Consider the following 23,277-nt stretch of genomic DNA (forward strand, 5'->3'; position numbering starts at 1 on the left):
GATAGGGCATCTGGGGACTCATTGAGCTTCTGTGGCGCACAAATACATACTACCACAGCTTCCCAGGTCTATACAAGATATAATTATAGGTGGAGAGTTCGATCCTCCACGTTAGGATCTTGTAATTCTTGATCTTGCCCCGCTGTGTATTATTGAACATGAAGGCAACCGACCGTTGGTCAGTGAGGTGAGTGAATCGCCTGCCGGCCAGGTAAAGCCTGTCGCACAGCTTCCACAATGGCCTGGGCTTCCTTTTCGACAGAAGAGTGTCGAATTTTGGAGCCCTGGAGGGTATGAGAGAAGAAAACCATGGGCCTGCCCGCCTGGTTGAGGGTAGCGGCCAGAGCAAAGTCAGAAGCATCGCTCTCCACCTGGAAAGGGATGGACTTGTCTACTGCGTGCATCGTGGCTTTGGCAATATCTGTTTTGATGCGGTTGAAGGCAGGGTGGGGCCTCAGCCGTTAGGGGAAAAATGGTGGATTTAATGAGTGGGTGGGCCGTGTCTGCATAATTGGGGACCCACTGGGCATATTAGGAAAAGAACCACAGGCATCTCTTCAGGGCCTTGGGACAGTGGGGGAGTGGAGGTTCCAGGAGGGGGCGCATGCAGTCGGGATCGGGCCCTAGGACTCCGTTTTCCACAACGTAGCCAAGGATGGCTTAGGTGGGTTGTGCAGAAAACTCATTTCTCCTTATTGTATGTGAGGTTAAGGATTAAGGAGCTTGGCGGTGTGGAGGAATTGTTGGAGGTTAGCGTCATGGTCCTGCTGGTCATGGCCGCAGATGGTGACATTATCCAGATACGGGAACATGGCCTGCAGCCCGTACTGGACAACCATTCAGTCCATCTCCTGCTGGAAGACCGAGACCGCATTTGTGACACCAAAGGGGACCCTGAGGAAGTGGTAGAGGCGGCCATCTGCCTCGAAGGCAGTGTATTGGCGGTCCTCCAGGCAGATAGGGAGCTGGTGGTACGTGGAATTCAAGTCAATAGTGGAGAAGACTCGGTACTGTGCAATCTGATTGACCATGTCAGATATGCGGGGGAGAGGGTACGCATAAAGCTGCGTGTACCGGTTGATCGTCTGACTGTAGTCGATGGCCATCCGGTGCTTCTCCCCAGTTTTGACGACCACCACTTGGACTCTCCGGGACTAGTACTGGCCTCTATGATTCCTTCCCGCAGGAGTCGCTGGACCTTCGACCTGATAAAGGCCTTGCCCGAGCACTGTATCGTCTGCTCCTAGTGGCGATGGGCTTACAGCAAAGAGGGGGGGTGGGGCGATCTTAAGGGTTGAGAGGCTACAGACGGTGAGAGGGGGTAGGGGTCCATCGAACTCCAAGGTAAGACTTTTGAGGTGGCATTGGAAATCTAGACCTAGTAGTAGGGCAGCACAGAGTTGGGGGAGGACGTAGAGCTTGAAGTTTTTGTACTCGATGCCCCGTATTGTAAGGGTTGCGACACAGTACCCACGGACTTCCACAGGATGTGATTTGGAAGCCAGGGAGATTTTCTGGGTCGTGGGTAAAATTGGGAGGGAGCAGCGCCGTACTGTATCTGGGTTAATTAAACTCTCCGTGCTCCCAGAGTCGAAGAGGCAGGTCGTCTCGTGGCCGTTGATCCGGACGGCCATCATGGATTTAGTGAGGTGATGAGGTCGAGGGTGATGGAGGCAAGCTTCGGAAGGTGGGTGGGCTGATCAAGGGTAGCGGAGGCCAGCGTATGATCTGGTGAGCAGGGGTTCCAGGAGGCGGCGGGGTTATTCCAAGACGGTGGCCCCCACGGGTCGCATGTGGCGGGTAGCGTCGAAGAGGGCGGCCCCCATGGGTTGCACGTGGCGGGTGGCATCGAAGATGGCGGCCCCCACAGGTCGCACGTGGAAGATGGGGACGGTCCCTGTGGGCTACACGCCGCGCTGCTGGATTTAGAACAGGTCGGGCCTGGCAGACTTTAGAGAAGTGGTCCTTCTTTCCGCACCCGTTGCAGATTGCTCCCCTTGCTGGGCAGCGTTGTCTGGGGTGCTTACCCTGGCCACAGAAGAAACATTTCATGCCTCCAGAGTTGGGTCGCTGCGTGGCACAGGCTTGTGGCACCCCTGGGTCGAGCGATGGTGGCGCCCACGAGGGTGCCGCGTGGTCGGATGTGTAGGCATCCATGTTATGGAAGGCCACTTCCAACGTGTCCGAGAGCTGTACTGTGTCTTGGAGCTCAAGTGTACCCCCTTCCAGTAGGCGCTGGCGGATGTAATTAGATTTTATGCCTGCGACATAGGCGTCCCGGATCAGCAATTCGGTGTGCCTGACAGCTGATGCCGCCTTACAGCTGCAATTCCAGCTGAGTACCCGCAAGGCGCGCAGAAATACAGCTTGCGATTCTTCGGGGCGCTGTCGCCTCGTGGCAAGGAGATGCCTAGCGTACACCTCGTTGACTTCCTTAACAAACTGCTCCTTCAACAGCGTTATCGCATCCTCGTACTACCTGCACATTCTCCTCCAAATCACAATCCATCCCGACTTGGAAATATATCACTGTTCCTTCACTGTCTCCAGAACTCCCTTCCTAACTGCACTGTGGCTGTATCTACACCACATGGACTGCTGCGTTTAAAGAAGGCAGCTCGCCACCAAATAATTCTCAAGGGATGGTTCCAAGACGGCCACTTCTCTAAAGTCTGCCAGGCCCGACCTGTTTCTAAATCCAGCAGTGCTGCGTGTAGCCCGCAGGGACCGTCCCCATCTTCCACGTGCGACCAGCCAGGGTCATCACCATCCTGTGAAAGAATACACTTTAAAAAAATCTTTATTATTGTCATAAGTAGCCTTCCATTAACACTGTAATGAAGTTACTGTGAAAAGTGTGGTGATGTACATCAATGTAAATGCATGTAGGCTAGCTAGACACTAGAGGGAGCACCAATGGACATACACACAGAGGTGACACAACCACAGGAGGGCATTGCACCAACCCATATATAAAGGACACCACACACATGATCTGCCTCTTTCCAGTGGAGACAGTCAGTGAGTACAGACACCGGGTTGATTCAATATTACACCCACCACGTGGATTGCAGCAACTGGTTAGTCAGTCTGGGTAGCTATAGTAGGATTAGCAGTAGTGTCGAAACCGAGTAACAGGAGTGAAAAATAGTTTAATAAATTTGTTGAAGTTATCGCCACGTCTGAACCTTCCTTTGTCAAGTGCACCACAAGGAAGCCGCTTATGTTACACCTACCACATAACAAATCAAAAAGCCCCTAGTCGCCACACTCTGGCGCCTGTCCGGGTACATAGAGGGAGAATTCAGAATGTCCAATTCACCTAACAATGAGCTGGAGCCTTTATTTCACATCTCTAACTACCTTCCTGCAGTCACTTCCTCATCAGTTATGGCAAATGTGAGTCAATGTAATCGGGACCGTGTTCGCTTGGAAATGTGCAGGTGTAATGCGGTGCTCCGGCCGCCAGGGGAACGCTGGGCTCGTGTGTAATGCGGTCCTCCAGCCGCCAGGGGAACTGTGGGTTCGAGTGTAATGCGGGCCCCCAGCCGCCAGGGGACTCTGGGTTCGGATGTAATGTGGTCCTCCGGCCGCCAGGGGAACTCTGCGGATGTAATGAGGTCCTCGGTCGCCTGGGGAACTCTGTGTGCCGGTGTAAACTGCCCTCCGGCCGCCAAGGGTATTCTGTGTGCCGGTGTAATGCGGTTTTTCGGCCGATTGGGGAACTTGTCGATGTAATGCGATCATGGGGCCGCCAGGGGAAGCCTGTTTATGTAATGCGGTCTTCCGTCCGCCAGGGGAACCATCTCGATGTAATGTGGTCCTCCGTCCGACAGGGGAACCATGTCGATGTAATGCGGTCTTTCGCCCGTCAGGGGAACCATGTCGATGTTGTCGATGTAATGCGGTCTTTCGGCCGACTGGGGAACTTTATCGATGTAATGCGATCCTCCGTCCGCCAGGAGAACTTTGTCGATGTAATGCGGTCCTCCGTCCGCCAGGGGAACCCTATCGATGTAATGCGGTCCTCCGGCCCCGCCAGGAGAACCCTGTCGCTGTAATGCGGTCCTCCGGCCGCCAGGAGAACCCTGTCGCTGTAATGCGGTCCTCCGGCCGCCAGGAGAACCCTATCGCTGTAATGCGGTCCTCCGGCCGCCAGATGACTCTGTGTGCCAGAATTCCTGTTATGAGTCGGGCCCACGTGTCGGTTCCATGGTTGCTACTCGGTTCATCCATTTCGCCGGCACCACCTGAGGGAGCGGGTGGCTGGAGAGCGTGGTGAGTACCGAGGCTCGAATCGTGGGCCTGGCCGGGCCTTATGCCGGCTGGCAGTAGTCAGAGGCCTCGGCTCGGAGTTAGGCGGCTCCCTGTCCTGCTGCGGGGTACTGACCGGCCTCTGTTTCTCACTCTCTCCGTACAGGCCAGGACCCGGCATCTCCAACCTCCAATGAGGCCGCTCCATCCCAATGGTATAAGTGGTCAGCGCGGCCTGGACGCCAGGAGTGCCTCCCGGGCACCGGCATCAGGTAAAGCAACAAGGATCTTCCCCGGCCTGTCGGTGGGGAGGGAGCGGCTTTAGCTGCAGCAGCTTGTTGCCTTCACATTGCATCAGATGGAGCTGAGTAGGGGTGGGACTGCTCTGCCTGTCAGCGAACTCATCACCTTAACAAGGTGAGGGCAGCAACCCCAAAGCTCTTCAGTCACTTTTGTAATGTGGGAAACCCGGAGTCCAACACGTTCACAGCAAGATTCTGCAAACAGCAATGTGATCATAAGCAGATCATAAGTTTTAATGACGTTGATTGAATAATAAATATTGCCCAACACATCAGGGAGAACTTGTCTTCTTCATATAATGCTGCACCTGGGAGGGCAGTCTTTTGGAAGATGATGCCTCCAACAGTATGGCACCCTGTGGTACTGACCCTCATGCACTGTGAGGCGCCCTCAGTACTGACCCACCGGCACTACCTCAGAATTGACACTCCATGCTCCCACACCACTGACCCTCCGTCAGTACGGCGCTCCTTCAGGACTGACCCTGCGGCGCTTCCTTGGTGCTGCCCCTTTGACTCTGCGGTGTGGATCCTCTGTCATCGCGGTGCTCCCTCACACTGTCCCTCCGGACTGTAATGCTCACCGACACTACGGTGTTCCTTAGGCGCGGATACTGCGGTGCCCTCCCCTCGGCACGGATCCTCTGGCACTGCGGCGCACCCAGAGGAAACCCATGCAGACACGGGGAGAAAGTGCAAAATCCACACAGACAGTGACCCAAGCCGGAATTGAACCCAGGTTCCTGGTGCTGCGAGACAGCAGTGCTAACCACTGTGTCACCATGTCACTCTCTTGTTATTAACTAAATACCGAGTGCATAGCTTCTCTCCTTTTCTGTTAGCTCCTATTGCATGATTGTCATCTGTTTTCCCATTTTCACGTGAGCCATTCAGTGCAGTCAGTCTACAATCCGTGTACTTACCGTGTAATGCTTATCAGCTCTAAGAGCATACCACAGATCTCAGAGCAGCCTCTTGCCAATTTGTTTGTAACATAAAAGCTTGCCCTTCCCATATGTTTCTTAGAATTTACAGTGCAGAAGGAGGCCATTCAACTCATTGAGTCTGCACCGGCCCTTGGAAAGAGCACCCTACTTTTTTTTAATAAACATTTTATTGAGGTATTTATGATTTTTTTAAAAATATATATGTTTATTCAAGTTTTCCAACAATTTTCAATTTTTGACCCCCCCCCCAATAACAGAAGATAAAAGAAACACAAACACAACAATTAAACATTGTACAAAACATTTACTTTGGGTTTCCCCATGTACAATAGCCCCCCCATATGACATTTAAAGGTACTCGTAGGGAAGCCCACCCCCATTCCCCCCCCAACAGAACCCCCCACCCCACCCTCGGGTTGCTGCTGCTGCTGACCGCCTTCTAACGCTCCGCGAGATAGTCTAGGAACGGTTGCCACCGCCTGAAGAACCCCTGCACAGACCCTCGGCTGAGGAGCTGAACGGGTTTTTTGGGTCAGCCTTCACAGTGGAAGACACAAATAACATGCCAGTGACTGATGGAAATAAAGATATGATAGGTGAGGACCTTGAGATGATTGAAATCACTAAGGAGGCAGTATTGGGCAAGCTAATGGGGCTAAAGGTAGACATGTCTCCTGGCCCTGATGGGATGCATCCCAGAGTGTTAAAAGAGATGGCTAGGGAAATTGTAAACGCACTAGTGATAATTTATCAAAATTCACTAGACTCTGGGGTGGTCCCAGAGGATTGGAAAGTAGCAAATGTGACACCACTGTTTTAAAAAAGGATGTCGGCAGAAAGCGGGTAATTATAGGCCGGTAAGCTTAACTTCGGTTGTAGGGAAAATGCTGGAATCTATCATTAAGGAGGAAATAGCGGGGCACCTGGAGGGAAATTGTCCCATTGGGCAGACGCAGCATGGGTTCATAAAGGGTAGATCGTGTCTGACTAATTTGGTAGAATTTTTTGAGGACTTTACCAGTGCAGTAGATAACGGGTAGCCAATGGATGTGGTATATCTGGATGCCCTCACTTGCATATACCTAAAAGCTTTTGACAAGGTGCCACACAAAAGGTTGCTGCATAAACTAAAGATGCATGGCATTGAGGGTAAAGTGGTAGCATGGGTAGAGGATTGGTTAACTAACAGAAAGCAGAGAGTGGGGATAAATGGGTGTTTCTCTGGTTGGCAACCTGTAACTAGTGGGGTCCCTCAAAGATCAGTGTTGGGCCCGCAGTTGTTCACAATTTACATAGATGGTTTGGAGTTGGGGACCAAGTGCAATGTGGCAAAGTTTGCAGACGACATTAAGATGAGTGGTAAAGCAAAAAGTGCAGAGGATACCGGAAGTCTGCAGAAGGATTTGGATAGGTTAGGTGAATGGGCTAGGGTCTGGCAGATGGAATTCAATGTTGCCAAGTGTGAGGCTATCCATTTTGGGAGGAATAACAGCAGAATGGATTATTATTTAAACGGTAAGATGTTAAAACATGCTGCTGTGCAGAGGGACCTGGGTGTGCTAGTGCACAAGTCGCAAAAAGTTGGTGTGCAGGTGCAACAGGTGATTAAGAAGACTAATCGAGTTTTGTCTTTCATTGCTAGAGGGATGGAGTTCAAGACTAGGGAGGTTATGCTGCAATTGTATACGGTGTTGGTGAGGCCACATCTGGAGTATTGTGTTCAGTTTTGGTCTCCTTACCTGAGAAAGGACATATTGGCATTGGAGGGAGTGCAGAGGAGATTCACTAGGTTGATCCCAGAGTTGAGGGGATTAGATTATGACGAGAGGTTGAGTAGACTGGGACTGTACTCATTGGAGTTTAGAAGGATGCGGGGGGGATCTTATTGAAACATATAAAATTATGAAGGGAATAGATAGGATAGATGCGGGCAGGTTGTTTCCACTGGTCGGGGAAAGCAGAACTAGGGGGCATAGCCTCAAAATAAGGGGAAGTAGATTTAGGACTGAGTTTAGGAGGAACCTCTTCACCCAAAGGGTTGTGAATCTCTGGAATTCCTTGCCCAGTGAAGCAGTTGAGACTCCTTCTTTAAACGTTTTTAAGAAAAAGATAGATACCTGTCTAAAGAATAAAGGGATTCGGGGATATGGTGTACGGGCCGGAGAGTGGAGCTGAGTCCACAAAGATCAGCCATGATCTCATTGAATGGCGGAGCAGGTTCGAGGGGCCAGATGGCCTACTCCTGTTCCTAGTTCTTATGTTCGTAAGGCAAACTTTATCCTCCAGCTTAATGAACTCTGCCATGTCATTTATCCAGGCTTCCACACTGGGAGGCTTCGCGTCCTTTCATAATAACAAGATCCTCCGCGGGGCTACCAGGGACGCAAAGGCCAGGATACCGGCCTCTTTCGCCTCCTGCACTCCCGGCTCGTCCGTTACCCCAAATAATGCCAACCCCCAACTCAGCTTGACCTGGACTTTCACCACCTTGGACATAGTCCTCGCAAGACCCCTCCAGTGCCGGGCACGACCAGAACATGTGGACGTGATTTGCCGGACTCCCCGAGCACCTCCCACACCTGTCCTCCACTCCAAAGAACCTACTCATCCTCGCCCCTGTCATATGCGCTCTGTGAACAACCTTGAATTGTATTAGGCTGAGCCTGGCGCAAGAGGAGGAAGAATTAACCCTACTCGGGCATCAGCTCACAGACCCTCATGTATCTCCTCCCCAAGCTCCTCCTCCCACTTGCCCTTTAACTCCCCTACCGCGGCCTCCTCTTCTTTCAGCCCCTGGTAGATCGCCGAGACCCTGCCCTCTCCAACCCATACACCCAAAATCACCCTGTCCTGGGTCCCCTGTGCCGGGAGCAGAGGGAATTCCCTCACTTGCCATCTCACAAACGCCCTCACTTGCATATACCTAAAAGCATTTCCCGGGGGTAACCCAAACTTCTCCTGCAGCACCCCTAGGCTCGCAAACATCCCATCTATGAACAGGTCCCCTATTCTCCTAATCCCTGCCCGATGCCAGCTCCGAAATCCCCCATCCATCCTTCCCGGGACGAACCGATGATTCTCCCGAATTGGGGACCCAACCGAGGCTCCCACCTCGCCCCTGTGTTGCCTCCACTGCCCCCAGATCTTCAGCGTTGCCGCCACCACCAGCCTCGTGGTGTACCTTGGTGGCGAGAGCGGCAGCGGTGCCGTCACCAGCGCCCTCAGGCTCGTGCCCACACAGGACGCCATCTCCAGCCTCTTCCACGCCGCCCCCCTCTCCCTCCATTACCCACTTACGGATGATCACCACATTGGCTGCCCAATAGTATCCGCACAAATTCGGCAGAGTCAGCCCCCCCTGTCCCTACCCCGCTCCAGAAACACCCTCTTTACTCGGGATCTTATTTGCCCACACAAAACCCACGATGCTCCTGCATACCCGTTTGAAAAAGGCCTTGGGAATCATAATGGGAAGGCACTGGAACACAAAGCGAAACCTCGGGAGGACCACCATTTTAACCGACTGCACCCTGCCCGCCAACGAGAGTGGCAGCACATCCCATCTTTTAAAATCCTCCTCCATCTGCTCCACCAACTGCGCCAAATTGAGTTTGTGCAGGGCCCCCCAACTCCCAGCCACCTGGATCCCTAAGTACCGAAAGCTCCTTTCTGCCCTTTTCAGCGGCAGGTCGTCTATCCCCCTTCTCTGGTCCCCTGGATGCACCACAAAGAGCTCACTTTTCCCTACATTCAACTTGTACCCCGAGAAGTCCCCAAACTCCCTTAGGATCCGCATGACCTCCGCCATCCCCTCCACTGGGTCTGCCACATACAGCAACAGGTCGTCCGCATATAGCGACACCCGATGTTCCTCTCCCCAACGGACCAGTCCCCTCCATTTCCTGGACTCCCTTAGTGCCATGGCCAAGGGCTCAATTGCCAGTGCAAACAGCAAGGGGGACAGGGGGCACCCCTGCCACATCCCTCGGTACAGCCGAAAGTACTCGGACCTCCGCCGATTCGTAGCCACGCTTGCCACCGGGGCTCTATATAGCAATCTGACCCAGCCGATAAACCCCTCCACGAACCCAAACCTCCGCAACACTTCCCAAAGATACTCTAATTCCACCCGGTCGAAAGCCTTCTCCGCGTCCATAGCTGCCACTACCTCTGCTTCTCCCTCCACCGAGGGCATCATAATCGCGTTGAGGAGCCTCCGCACGTTAGTATTTAGCTGCCTGCCCTTTACGAACCCCGTCTGATCCTCATGAATCACCCCTGGGACACAGTCCTCAATTCTCGTAGCCAGCACTTTTTCCAGCAACTTAGCATCCACATTAAGGAGCGAGATCGGTCTATACGACCCACACTGCAGTCCCACTTCAGGATCAGAGAGATCAGCGCCCCGGACATTGTCGGGGGCAAGGTCCCCCCCTCCCTAGCCTTATTGAAAGTCCTCACTAGCAACGGGCCTAGCAGATCCGCGTACTTCCTAAAAAACTCGACCGGGAACCCGTATGGCCCTGGGGCCTTCCCCGCCTGCATGCTCCCCAATCCTTTAACCAGCTCCTCCAGCCCTATTGGCGCCCCTAAGCCAGCCACCTCCTGCTCCTCCACCCTCGGGAACCTCAGCTGATCCAAGAATCGTCGCATCCCCTCTTCCCCCGCTGGGGGCTCAGACCTGTACAAATCCCCATAAAAGTCCCTAAATACCTCATTTATTCTCACCGCACTCCGCACTGTATCCCCCCCTCTATCCTTAATTCCACCTCGCTGCCTCCCTCTTACGAAGCTGGTGTGCCAGCATTCGACTCGCCTTCTCCCCATACTCATACATCGCCCCCTTCGCTTTCCTCCACTGTGCCTCTGCTTTCCCTGTGGTCAACAGGTCAAACTCCGTCTGGAGATTCCGTCGCTCCCTGAGTAGCCCCTCCTCGGGGGCCTCTGCATATCTCCTGTCCACCCTTAAAATCTCCCCCACCAACCTCGCCCTCTCCCTCCCCTCTCTCTTCTCCCTGTGGGCCCTAATGGAGATTAGCTCTCCCCTAACCACCGCCTTCAGCGCTTCCCAGACTACCCCCACTTGCACCTCCCCGTTGTCGTTGGCCTCCAAATATCTTTCAATACACCCCCGCACCCGCCCACACACCTCCTCATCCGCCAACAGTCCCACATTCAGGTGCCACAATGGGCGCTGTCCCTCTCCTCCCCCAACTCCAGCTCCACCCAGTGCGGGGCGTGGTCTGAGATGGCTATGGCCGAGTACTCCGTTCCTTCCACTTTCGGGATTAGCGCCCTGCTCAGAATTAAAAAAATCTATCCGGGAGTAGGCTCTATGGACGTGGGAAAAGAATGAAAATTCCCTGGCCTGGGGCCTGACAAACCTCCATGGGTCCACCCCTCCCATCTGGTCCATAAATCCCCTAAGCACCTTGGCCGCAGCCGGCCTCTTACCCGTCCTGGACCTAGTGCGATCCAATGCTGGGTCCAGCACCGTGTTGAAATCCCCCCCCCATTATCAAGCTTCCTACCTCCAGGTCCGGAATCCGACCCAGCATGAGCTTCATAAATCCAGCATCATCCCAATTCGGAGCCTATACATTTACCAGTACCACCCGCACCTCCTGCAACCTACCGCTCACCATCACGTATCGACCTCCACTATCCACTACAATATTCGTTGCCTCAAACGACACCCGCTTCCCGACTAGTATTGTAACCCCTCTGTTCTTCGCATCCAGTCCCCCCAGTCCTTCTCTAGCACTGGAAAAAGCCCGCGCTTTCCTGATCCGGCCTCGCCCCCTCTGGCGCAGCTCCTTTTGCGGTCTTACCCCAATTCCCCTCCCCGGGCCTCCACTCCCCCTCTTCCCTCTTGGGGGTCTGCCCCTCTAGCACCGACGCGCACACTCTCCCACAGTCTCCCCATCAAGTCCCTTCACCCAGCACCCAAACAAAAAGAACATTCCCCAAACGCAGCAAACATCCCCCCACGACAAACCCTCAATCTGAGTCCAACCTTTCAGTCCATATGAAACCCCATGCCTCATCAGGCGTTTCGAAGTAGTGGTGCCGATCCTGGAACGTGACCCACTGTCGCGCTGGCTGCAGCATACCGAACTTCACCCCCTTTCGATGGAGCACCACCTTGGCCCGATTAAAACCGGCTCTTTTCTTAGCCACCTCTGCACTCCAGTCCTGGTAGATTCGGATCTCCGTATTCTCCCACCTACTGCTCCGCTCTTTCTTGGCCCATCTCAGGACACACTCTCTGTCCATAAAGCGGTGAAACCTCACCACTACAGCCCTTGGCGGCTCGTTGGACTTGGGTCTCCTTGCCAGGACCCGGTGCGCCCCATCTAGCTCCAGAGGCCTCGGGAAGGCTCCCGCGCCCATCAGCGAATTGAGCATCGTGCTCACATATGCTCCGACATCGGGCCCCTCCACTCCCTCGGGGAGACCCAGAATCCGAAGATTCTTCCTCCTCGACCTATTCTCCAGGTCCTCAAATCTTTCCGCCCACCTCTTGTGCAGCGCCTTGTGCGCCTCCACCTTCACTGCCAGGCCCAAGATCTCATCCTCGTTCTCCGAGGCTTTTTGCCGCACCTCACGAATCGCCGCCCCTTGGGCCTTCTGGGTCTCCACTAGCTTCTCAATCGCCGCCTTCATTGGCGCCAGCATTTCAGTCTTCAGCTCCTCAAAGCAGCGTCTAAGAAACCCCTGCTGCTCCTGCGACCACTGCGCCCACGCTGCTTGGTCTCCACCCGCCGCCATCTTGTTTTTCCTCCCTCTCACTTTTCGCTGCTCCAAGATCACTTTTTTCACCGATCCACTCCTGGTCCAATCCATATACTGCCGGGGGGACCTTGCTGTCACCTTTCCACACTGGAAGCCGTCGAACAATTGCCGTTGGGGCTCCTCTAGAGAGCCCAAAAGTCCGTTTTCGGCGGGAGCTGCCGAACGTGCGACCTACCTAGGCATAGCCGCAACCGGAAGTGTATTTATGATTTTATAACAATAACAGAAGAAACAGTGTACATACAAATATAAACATAGTGCAAAGGCCGTCATCCCCCCTCACAGGTCCCACCTTTCTTACACACTAATCTAAGCTAAACTAGTCCCTAACCCCCCCGCGCTGACAGTTAATTTTCCCTAAATAAGTTTTTTTTTTTTTTTTTTTTTTTTTTTTTTTAAATAAATGTTTTATTGAAAATTTTTTCCCAAACAACAATTTTTCCCCTCTTACAAAGCAAACGCAACAATAACAATACAGAAATTTTAAACAATACACAAGTAACAAAACCCCTTTATCTTTGACCTAAACTAAACCCCCCCTCCCCCCAACCCCCCCCTCCCCCTGGGTTGCTGCTGCTGGTCATCTGTCTTCCCTCTAACGTTCCCCTAGGTAGTCGAGAAATGGCTGCCACCGCCTGGTGAACCCTTGAGCCGATCCTCTCAGGGCAAACTTTATCTGCTCCAGTTTAATGAACCCCGCCATATCATTTACCCAGGCCTCCAGTCCGGGGGGTTTCGCCTCCTTCCACATGAGTAGGATCCTGCGCCGGGCTACTAGGGACGCAAAGGCCACAACGTCGGCCTCTTTCGCCTCCTGCACTCCCGACTCTTCCGCAACTCCAAATAGAGCTAACCCCCAGCCTGGTTTGACCCGGGCCTTCACCACCCGCGAAATCACTCCCGTCACTCCCTTCCAATACCCTTCCAGTGCCGGGCATGCCCAAAACATATGTGCGTGGTTTGCCGGGCTCCCGCCACACCTCCCACATTTGTCCTCCACTCCAAAGAACCTGCTCAATCTTGCTCCCGTTATGTGTGCTCTATGTAGCACCTTAAATTGAATCAGGCTAAGCCTGGCGCATGAGGAAGAGGAATTTACCCTGCTTAGGGCATCAGCCCACATACCCTCCTCTATCTCCTCCCCTAGTTCTTCTTCCCACTTTCCTTTTAGTTCGCCCACCGACTCCTCCCCCTCTTCCCTCATCTCTCGGTAAATCTCTGACACCTTGCCCTCTCCGACCCACACCCCTGAAAGCACCCTGTCCTGTATCCCCTGTGTCGGGAGCAATGGAAATTCCCTCACCTGTTGGTTTCCCTAAATAAGTTGATGGACGGCTGCCACCTCCGGACGAACCCTGACATTGACCCTCTCAGGGCAAACTTGATTTTCTCTAGACAGAGAAAGCTAGCCATGTCAGTTTTGCCAGGCCTCTGAATTCGGGGGCTTTGAGTCCCTCCAAGCTAATACTATCCGTCTCCGGGCTACCAGGGAGGCAAAGGCCAGAACGTCCGTCTTTCTCCTCCTGGATTCCCAGGTCTTCCGACACTCCGAAAATCCCCCAAGCTTCGAGCATGCCCAGAACATATGAACATGGTTTGCTGGTCCTCCCGCACACCTTGTGCACCTATCTTCTATCCCAAAGAACCTGCTCGCCCAGGCCACTGTCATGTGTGCCCGGTGAACGACCTTAAACTGCATCAGGCTGAGCCTGGCACATGTTGTCGACGCGTTGACCCTAAACGCATCCGTCCAGAGACCTTCCTCTATCTGTCCTCCTAACTCCTCCCATTTGTGTTTCAGCTCCTCGGTCTGCGTTTCCTCTGACCCCATGAGTTCTTTATAAATGTCCGAAACCCTCCCTTCTCCCACCCATATTCTGGAAACTACCCTGTCCTGTATCCATCTCCCATCCTCTCGATCCCTGCTCTTTGCCATCTCCGATACCCTCGCTCCAGCCTCCCCGGGGCAAACCGATGATTATTGCAGATTGGAGACCAGACTGATGCGCCCTCTGCTCCCATATGTTTCCTCCATTGCCCTCAGACTCTCGGGGCTGCCACCACCACGGGGCTGGTGGAGTACCGTAAGAGCACCCAGCTTAAGGTGCATGCCTCCACCCTATCCCAGTAACCCCACCTAATCTTTTTGGACACTAAGGGCAATTTAGAATGGCCAATCCACCTAACCTGCACATCTTTGGACTGTGGGAGGAAACCGGAACAACCGGATGAATCCCACGTAGACACGGGGAGAACGTGCAAACTCCACAGACGGTCACCCAAAGTCAGACCTGAACCCAGGTCCCTGGCGGTGTAAGGCAGCAGTGCTAACCACAGGAGGGGTAGTTTGGGAAAATGCCGTTGAGATAAAAGATCAGCCATGATCTTATTGAATGGCAGCATCAACGAGAGGGAACAGATGGCCTACCCCTTCTGTTTCCTATATTCCTATGAAACACAGCCTGGATCTAGACCTGGAGTAGGAACAAGAGAGGGAATATTTAACCTGAGAACAATCTTCAATTAGTATTTAGAAATAAATGTGGCCATGCTTCACAGACTATGAAAAAGAAATGGAAAAACTAACACGTGTTGCTGAAATCCGGCATTAACAATAAAGATGTGAGATTTATACAGAGCCTACATTGGGTCCAAATAGTGAGCATCAGACTAGAAGATGGACAATCAGATATATTTCAAATGAAAAGAGCCGTACAACAAGGCTGTGTACTGGCATCAAAATTATTCAGTCTGCACACAACAGATATTCAGAGAATTAGCGATGTACTTCCAGAGTAAAAATTAGAGGCAATATCAAAGCTTGTGCCACACTGACCACACAGCTCCATTTGCAGAATTAGAGGAGGCCCTAGAAGAATACCGTAAATCACATAAAATCTAGAAGTTTTAGAATATCAATTGAGTACACACATCATAGAGCGGCTGGTTTAGCACACTGGGCTAAATCGCTGGCTTTTAAAGCAGACCCAGGCCAGCAGCGTGGTTCAATCCCCGTACCAGCCTCCCCGAACAGGTGCCGGAATGTGGTGACTAGGGGCTTTTCACAGTAACTTCATTTGAAGCCTACTTGTGACAATAAGTGATTTTCATTTCATTTCAGAAAGACAAAAACAATGGTGGTCAGAGGGCTACTTTAGAAGAAAATAGAGTGAAGATTGCAGTGGATGGTGTGACACTGAAACAAGTAGATAAGTTGGCTCCCGAGGACAAATTATAACTCAAACTTGTAACAAGGAAAAAAAATCATTTTAAAATTTTTTATTTTTTTAATTACTTTATCAGAGTTACAAAGCCAGAGCTCAGAGCGTGGAGAGGGGCAAACCCCTAATCCAGCTCCTTGACAGCTCCAAAAACAATTCAAATTGAATCCAATTCAGGATCCCCACAAGAGAGACATACCAGATCCAGGCATTACACCTGACTTCACGCTCATCTTAGCCAAAAGGCCGAGAAGCGATAGGAACGCTACACATTTTACCCACTTGCCTGTTCGCTTCAGAAACTTGGATAATAAATAAAGATCTGTGGAAGTAAATAGAGGCTTTGTAACGTGGATACTAAGACGCATGCTTAAAATTCCAAACACAGACCATAAAACAAAAGAGGTGCTTGAAAATTCAAGAGCAAAAAATAATTCTAAAAAATGACACCCAGAAAAGAAAATGTCAGTATTTAATCATAAGAATGTACAGTGCAGAAGGAGGCCATTCGGCCCATCGAGTCTGCACCGGCTCTTTGAAAGAGCACCCTACCCAAGCCTACACCTCCACCCCATTCCCATAACCCAGTAACCCCACCCAACACTAAGGGCAATTTAGCATGGCCAATCCACCTAACCTGCACATCTTTGGACTGTGGAAGGAAACCGGAGCACCCAGAGGAAACTCACGCACACACGGGGAGAACGTGCAGACTCCGCACAGACAGTGGCCCAAGTCGGGAATCAAAACTGGGACCCTGGAGCTGTGAAACAATTGTGCTAACCACCATGCTACCGTGCTGCCCTTTCAGCCATTTGATCAGAGCTGAAAGCTAGATATCTCTGCCAGGTGATAAAATGGAGGGTAACAGAAAGAGGGGTTGACCTTGGTGTAGGATGACGGAGGTCAGAGTGGTTGCAGATGAGCTACAGTGGATGCATGAGTGTGGCACAAGACCAACATGAACTACTATGTCTGAGGTTTGATTCTGGGCTTGGGTCACGGTCTGTGCTGCGTGGGTTTCCTCCGGGTGCCCAGTTTCCTCCCACAAGTCCCGAAAGACGTGCTTGTTAGGTGAATTGGACATTCTGTATTCTCCCTCTGTGTACCCAAACAGGCGCCAGAATGTGGTGACTAGGAACTTTTCACAGTAACCTCATTGCAGTGTTAATGTAAGCCTACTTGTGACTATAAAGATTATTATTTTTTTAAATGGCAGGCCTAACTAGCAGCAGTAGGACCCTAAAGTTAAACTGCTGTTCCATCACTCACATGGCAGAACCTATTAAAAACATTGCGGCATGGTGCATTTATATAGCGTTCTGTGTCGGCTGTGGCTGAGTGGGTAGCACCCCCTTCTCAGCAGGTTGTGGGTTCAAGTCCTGCTCCAGAAACGTCAGTGCATAATCTGGGCTGTCACTTGCTGCGATGTGGGAGGTGCAGTTTTCAGATGAACCTGTCTGTGCTCTGAGGTAGATGCAAAAGATCTTGGGGTGGTATTTCGCAGAAGAGCAGGGGTGTTTCCCCTGTTGTTCTGACCAATATTTATCCCCTCAGTCGGGGATGATCACTACACCAAGAGAAACAGGTCATTATCACATTGCTGCTGCTGGGATCTTGTCTGCATTACAACAGCAACTGCCCTTCCAAAAATATTTCATTGGATGTGAAGCACTTGGAGATGTTCTGGGGATGTGGAAAGCATTGCAGCAATGCAAGTCTTTCTTAACTAATGTTGTGCTGTTAACTCTGAAACCTGAAGGTTTTTGTTAGATTTATGTTGATTAGTAACCAGAAACAGGTTCAAGAGGCTGCCTCTCCTCTTGTGTTTTTGACTGAAGGATCTCTATAGAGGATATTATGACAGGTCATTAAGGTGCTGCCTGATGCGAGCAAGTACAGATTCGAAAGATTCGGAACGTGAGACATTATTTCATTGCAGATTGCAGGTGTTGTAACAAATTTTTCAAATGCCGACCAACTGAGGGCTGGGTGGATATAGGCACGCTGTTTCCAGGGGTCAAGAACTCGGGGCCATTAATGTAAGATGAAACACAAGAGATTTTGAACAGAGAGCAGAAGTTGGGAATGTGGAAGTCGCTGCCAGGATGTGAGGTAGAAACTGTCTCCATTCAGGTGAGACTTGACAGGAGGATGAAGGGGAAGAGATCGAGAGTAGGTCGATATGATTAAAACAATTTGCTTGGATGTTGGATGCTGACATGGACTGCAGGGGCCACATAACCAGTTTCTGTGTTATAACTGTGTTCTTTCTTGGTTCAATATATTTGCTCAGAGTCTCCAGCTAATGTGCTGTACAATGCTTGGAAGATTTAACACAAACACAGGCTGCAATTATTCCAGGAGGCGCTGAGTGAAAGGCCAAACTGGTTTGTGTTAACCTGAAAATAAAGTCACTATCATGGCACCTAAAACAAACGTCCCAGCCCAGGATTATCAGGAACTAACTGCTGGTCTGGGAGCTACATTCAAATGTTCCGCTAATGAGCCCCAGCTATAAGGCCTCCACCTGCTCAACACGGGAACTCGTATTCCTTGAAGCCCACGGGAGATGATCAGCGACCCCCTGTGGTCTCCGTGAGGGGTATCATATCCTTCAATCCCGGGGCAATGAGGCTTCTTTCGTCACTTGTCACAAGGTCTCGAGTTGGCAGCAGGTGGAGCGGGAGTGTGTAGCGGACTGAGGGTGACCGCTTCCATGTTGAGTGCCAAAGGGTCACAGACAGAGGCTCGCCTTTGGTGCTGACCTCCAGCGGAGGATCAGTCTCCTCAGTTCCATTCCGGACCCCCAAATCTTCATCGTCGGGGGGTGGGGGATGCAGGGGAGAACGACTTTTCAGGCCCCGATAAGCTGAATCCCCTTGCTGGAGGTAGTCGCAATAGGTGTCAATGACGTGGTCTCTGCTGAAACTATCCCCACTGGAGAGGGTTCCCTGCTGCTCAGGAGATCCAGGTATTTTTTTCACGGCCTTCCCTTGGACTTTGACTTTGAAAGAAACTGGACCAGTTTAAATAAAAAAATTTAGAGTACCCAATTCATTTTTTTCCAATTACGGGGCAATTTAGCGTGGCCAATCCACCTACCCTGCACATCTTTGGGATGTGGGGGCGAAACCCACGCAAACACGGGGAGAATGTGCAAACTCCACATGGACAGTGACCCAGAGCCGGGATCGAACCTGGGACCTCGGCGCCGTGAGGCCGCAGTTCTGCCCCCGCACCAGTTTTTTGCAACATAACCCTTGGGAGCCATCTCCAAGGTATTTTACAAAACAGCATCTCCTATTCTGAAGGTCCTCTGGTGTCATAGTTTTTGGTCTCCTGCTTTGCCCCCCCAAAATTTGTGAACCATAGGCGGAACCTGGTGTGCACAATTCCGCTGGTGCAACCCCCGTCGTCGTTGGCGGCATGGTCCTATAATCAAAGAGGAACCCAGCCAATTTCATATCCAAAGAACCAGCAGGCTGTTTCTTCATTCCGGTTTTGAATGTTTGAACTGCCCATTCAGGCAGGCCATTAGACAATGAATGGGACAACACCGTTCAGATGTGTTTAATGCTGTTCAACCTCCTGAATGCCTGAAATTCTCCACTGCGCAAAGGGGTACCATTATCGGAAATGAGGACCTCTGGTATGTCATGGGTACGGAAACTTTGCTGAGGTTTTCTCTTGTTAAAGGAGAAGTCGTGGTGGGCTTACAGTGTACTTCTAACCATTTTGAGTGGGCATGACCACAATAAGGAACATCAATCCCAAGAACATGCAGCAAAGTCCACGTGCACCTGCACCCATTATCTTCCTGGCCATTCAAATGGGTGCAAAGAGGTCGATGGTGGGAGCTTCTGGTTCTCCTGGCACAAGATTTCCAATGTCCATATTCAGCCTGGGCCACCAGACACAGCTCCTTGGCAGTGTTTTTAACTTGGGTACCTCAGGGTATGCAATGCCGACAGGATTTGGTGCCAACCTGGGCGAGGACGACTATGCGGGCTCCCCACAGGATGATGCCAGCTTCTGCACTCTGAGGACAGGCTTCATGTCATCCGTGGGGTGTTTTCTGCCACTGAGGATCATATGGTGCAATTTTGCCAGTGTGTGTCCTTCTGGGTCCACACTTGAATCTCCTTCGCGGATACTGGCAAGGTATCCAAGATCAAGGTCTTGATGACTTCTTCCAACGCTGGCAGAGGGACCAAGCTTGTGGGCAGCAGGACGCGGGCCAACTGTTCCATAGATAACCGGGGTCATAGAGGTCCCCATAATCGCCAATGATTCCCCTGTATATGTGGGCAATCTGACCCTGCTTTGTTGCAGGCCTAGGAGCAAGATGTCCACCCGGAGATGTTGGAAGTATGTTCCGCCGATGGAGATGGCAGCTCCCGTATCCACCTCCATTTCTAGGGAATGGCTGTTGACCAAGAGTGTTATCTTTTTCGGGGAAACCTTAGGATTGTGCAGTGTAGCTACATCGTTTCACCCTTACAGGCTGATGGACTTGCAAGGCCCGGGCCAGAGGTGGCTTTGGCTTCCGACCTGGGCGGCACCCATACTGCTGATTCTGGCAGCCTTACCTCGGCTGTGTCCTATGGCCACACGTACGCCAGTCTTGCGGCTGATGCTTGTAGTTCTCTAGTGAGGCTTCCCTGGTACTTCTAGGTTTATCCTGCCATCTTTTGAGATGCCAGAATAACCTGACTGAATGTTGAGTTGGTGGTGGGTGCGACACGTGGGAGCCTTTCCTGGGAATGCTGTCTTTTTGGAATATGAATCGTCCTCTCTCTTTTTCTTCTCCTCCCCCCCCCCCCCCCCCCCCCTCCTCCTCCGCCTGAGAATGCGACTGTCCACTGGGGTTCTTGGGCCCTTTTCTCAGCATTCTCCAAGGGTAGTGCTAATTCTATAGCCCTTTTGAGGTCTATGGTGGGTTCTGCCAACAATTTTTGTATCACAACATTATTGATCCCTTACACTAGCCAGTCACGTAGCATCCTGGTCACGGATGGGCCAAACTCGCAGTATTCGGCCAGCTTCCTTGATCTAGCGAGGAATTCTGTCACTGGTTTCTCGGGGGTCTTCCCAACCGTGTTGAATCGTTAACGCTGGAGGATTATGGATGGGTTTGGGTCGTAATAGTTCTTTACTAGATCCACAAACTTGTTGAACATTTTAGTGTCAGTGCTGCAGGATAAGGTAAAGTCTTAATAATGCTGAACCTCATGCTGTCAAAAGGATAGGATTACTTTGTCATTCCCTTCCATGCGGTTGGCACGGAAGAGGTAGTGCATGCGTTCGGCATACTGGGGCCAGCCCTCCAAAACCACATCCTAGGCTCAAGCTTTCTAAACAAGGGTATTTCCGGGGTTTTATTTTTGTTTTGTTTCTTACTTGAGTTGACGTTAAGGAGTTTCGAAAAGGCTGCTCAGAATCTCCTGCTTTATCCTCGTCGCCAATGTAATAATTCCAGGAGGCATGGAGTGAAAGGCAAAAGTGGTCTATTTTAAACTGAAAATAAAGCATACAAAATAAGCGTCCAAGCCCAAGACTATCAGGAACTGCCCATCCGGGTCTGGGAGCTACATTTAAAAGTCCCCTAATGACCTCCAGCTGGGCGGGCCTTCACCCACTGACCACGAGAATTTGTATTTTATGAAGCCTGCGGGGAGATCAGTCACTGATCACTCGTCCTCATGAGGGTTATCTCACAGGCACAAGCTACAGTTTTATAAACCAATTTTCACTCAGGAAAATCCCCCAAAACAACAAATGAAATTATTGGCAAAGGACTGTTGGCCAGGTCAGCTCCCTGCTGCTCTCTGCCGTGAATCACAGGATCCTCTCCATCCAGGTGGGCAAGAACACAGTTTAATTTTGTTTGAAAAGTCAGTGCTTCCTTCATGCCACACTGATGTGTCTGCCTGGTATCAGTGAGAAAATCCTGCAATGAGCCTTGAAACATTACCTAACCCAGATGAGAGTGTTACCGATTGGACCATGGCTGACTTATGGAGAGAGATGCAGACTGAAAAACCGTTTCCATTTTGTCCCCAATGTATTTTGATCATATACCTATTCTGTAGAAGAGCAATTTAGACCCCATTCCTCTTCTCAATTCTAAATTAGATTAAGTGGGGGAGAGGCCAGAAGACTTGATGAATGTTTTGCATTTCAGTGGCATTGTGATGGGACAGGCTTGTGATGTTTGGATGGCAGGGCTGGGTAATGGGAGTGGGGGAAATAGAGCTGGGCCACCCATTAATGCATCTTTAATATTTTAGGTTGCAAAGCCTGAGAGTGGAACCAAGAAGCCGCCAAGCTCCCCTCCTTCTCATTGCAGCATGGCAAGTGAAGAGGATGATCCAATCATACGGGAGGTGAGTGACTGTCAAGGGGGCGTGGAGTTGCTCTGTTTCTTGTCTCCTTCAGAGCAGCCCATATGTTTACAAACTCCATCCTTCCTTCTATATTGCTTGTTCAGTTTCTTGTTGGATGTTTTGGAGTTACAGATATGTAGATTTTGAGTTCCTTTGTTGAATACTGGCGCACTGATGAGCTTCTGTGCTGCGTTTCAGTTTGAGAGTTCCGTTCAATCGTATCAGATGATGTTGCTGATCACTTGTTGCAGTGGGTCAGACGTAGTGATACCCCTGGTACATTTCCAACCGACCTATTCATCTCGCCTCCAAAATTGAGATCCTTTACCCCAAAACAAGTAGTGCCACCACATTTTCTCTGGTTTAAATTACTCAATATGTCCTGGTTATTCACAACCATCTGAAGCTGTGTGCCTGCGATTCGGGTTGAGTTCTCACCTTTTGTCATTTGTATGAGAAGCGCACGGCTTTGGCTTGAGTGAGACAGAGACCGAGTGAGCATATTTGGGAATTTGGTTCAAAGTGGGAATTAAACTGGCAAATCCTTTTCAAGTTGGGTGGAAAAACAGGAACCTAGTCTGCTAATCTAGTCTGCTGACTGGCTCATAAGTGTTCGGTGTAAGGGGCTGTGTGGCAAACCAGCATCTGGAATAAAGGCTAGAATTTTCCGGTCGTCTGGATTCTCTTCTCACTCGTGGCGCATCCCCACCCGCGGGTTTCCCGGTGGCGTGGAGCAGCTTCATTGGAAATCCCATTGACAAGCAGCGGGAAGACAGAATCCCGCCATCAGAAAATGGTGCGCAGCCGAGAAACACGCAGCTGGGGGACGGGGGAAACCAGAGAATTCCGCCTACGGTAAAGTTGTGGTCGATATAGCAAACTAATGCAAATAATCCAAATAGAATAAAGTTAAGACATGGCAGGGCAACTCAGTCAAGTGGAATGTATGTCCAGTATTTTGTGCAAAGTCATGGTCGCAGCTGATGCCTAGATGATCGTATATGTGTGTGATGAATGTAAGGAATTGTCATATTTTATATTTTTTTGCAGCAATGTTATTAAAACCTGGGTTACAATTCTTACAGACAGTATGTCTGCTAAAGCTGTGATTAAGGGGTTATAAAAATGAGGAAATCATTGATTTTTCAGTTGAAGTGTTCTGCTAATGGAATATTGTTTATGTTTAAAGTGGGCGGCCTGGTGGTCCCAGCTTTGGATGACTGTCTGTTTGGAGTTTGCATGTTCTCCCTGTGCCTGTGTGGGTTTCTTCTGCGTGCTCTGATTTCCTCTCAGAGTCCAAAGATGTTCAGGTTAGATGGATTGGTCATGCTAAATTGTCTCTTGGTGTCTAAAAATGTGTAGGTTAGGT

At 51.0% G+C, this 23,277-nt stretch overlaps 1 protein-coding gene across 4 annotated transcripts in view; it reads left to right on the forward strand.

The window, feature by feature from the left end:
- The first annotated feature begins 4,132 nt into the window (after window positions 1-4,132).
- polr3e (polymerase (RNA) III (DNA directed) polypeptide E) overlaps window positions 4,133-23,277 on the forward strand; it is a 98,014-nt gene continuing 78,869 nt past the window's right edge. For 2 of the 4 annotated variants that reach the window (XM_072481488.1, XM_072481486.1), the window contains exons 1-3: window positions 4,134-4,278; window positions 4,421-4,526; window positions 21,813-21,908. In XM_072481488.1, the coding sequence (XP_072337589.1) occupies window positions 21,873-21,908 (36 nt within the window). In that variant the 5' untranslated portion in view covers window positions 4,134-4,278; window positions 4,421-4,526; window positions 21,813-21,872. Of the gene's footprint in view, window positions 4,279-4,420; window positions 4,672-21,812; window positions 21,909-23,277 lie in introns of all 4 variants that reach the window. The other 2 variants (XM_072481489.1, XM_072481487.1) reach the window with 2 other exon arrangements.

The sequence above is a fragment of the Scyliorhinus torazame genome, chromosome 17, assembly GCF_047496885.1.
Source record: "Scyliorhinus torazame isolate Kashiwa2021f chromosome 17, sScyTor2.1, whole genome shotgun sequence".
Classification (NCBI taxonomy): domain Eukaryota; kingdom Metazoa; phylum Chordata; class Chondrichthyes; order Carcharhiniformes; family Scyliorhinidae; genus Scyliorhinus; species Scyliorhinus torazame.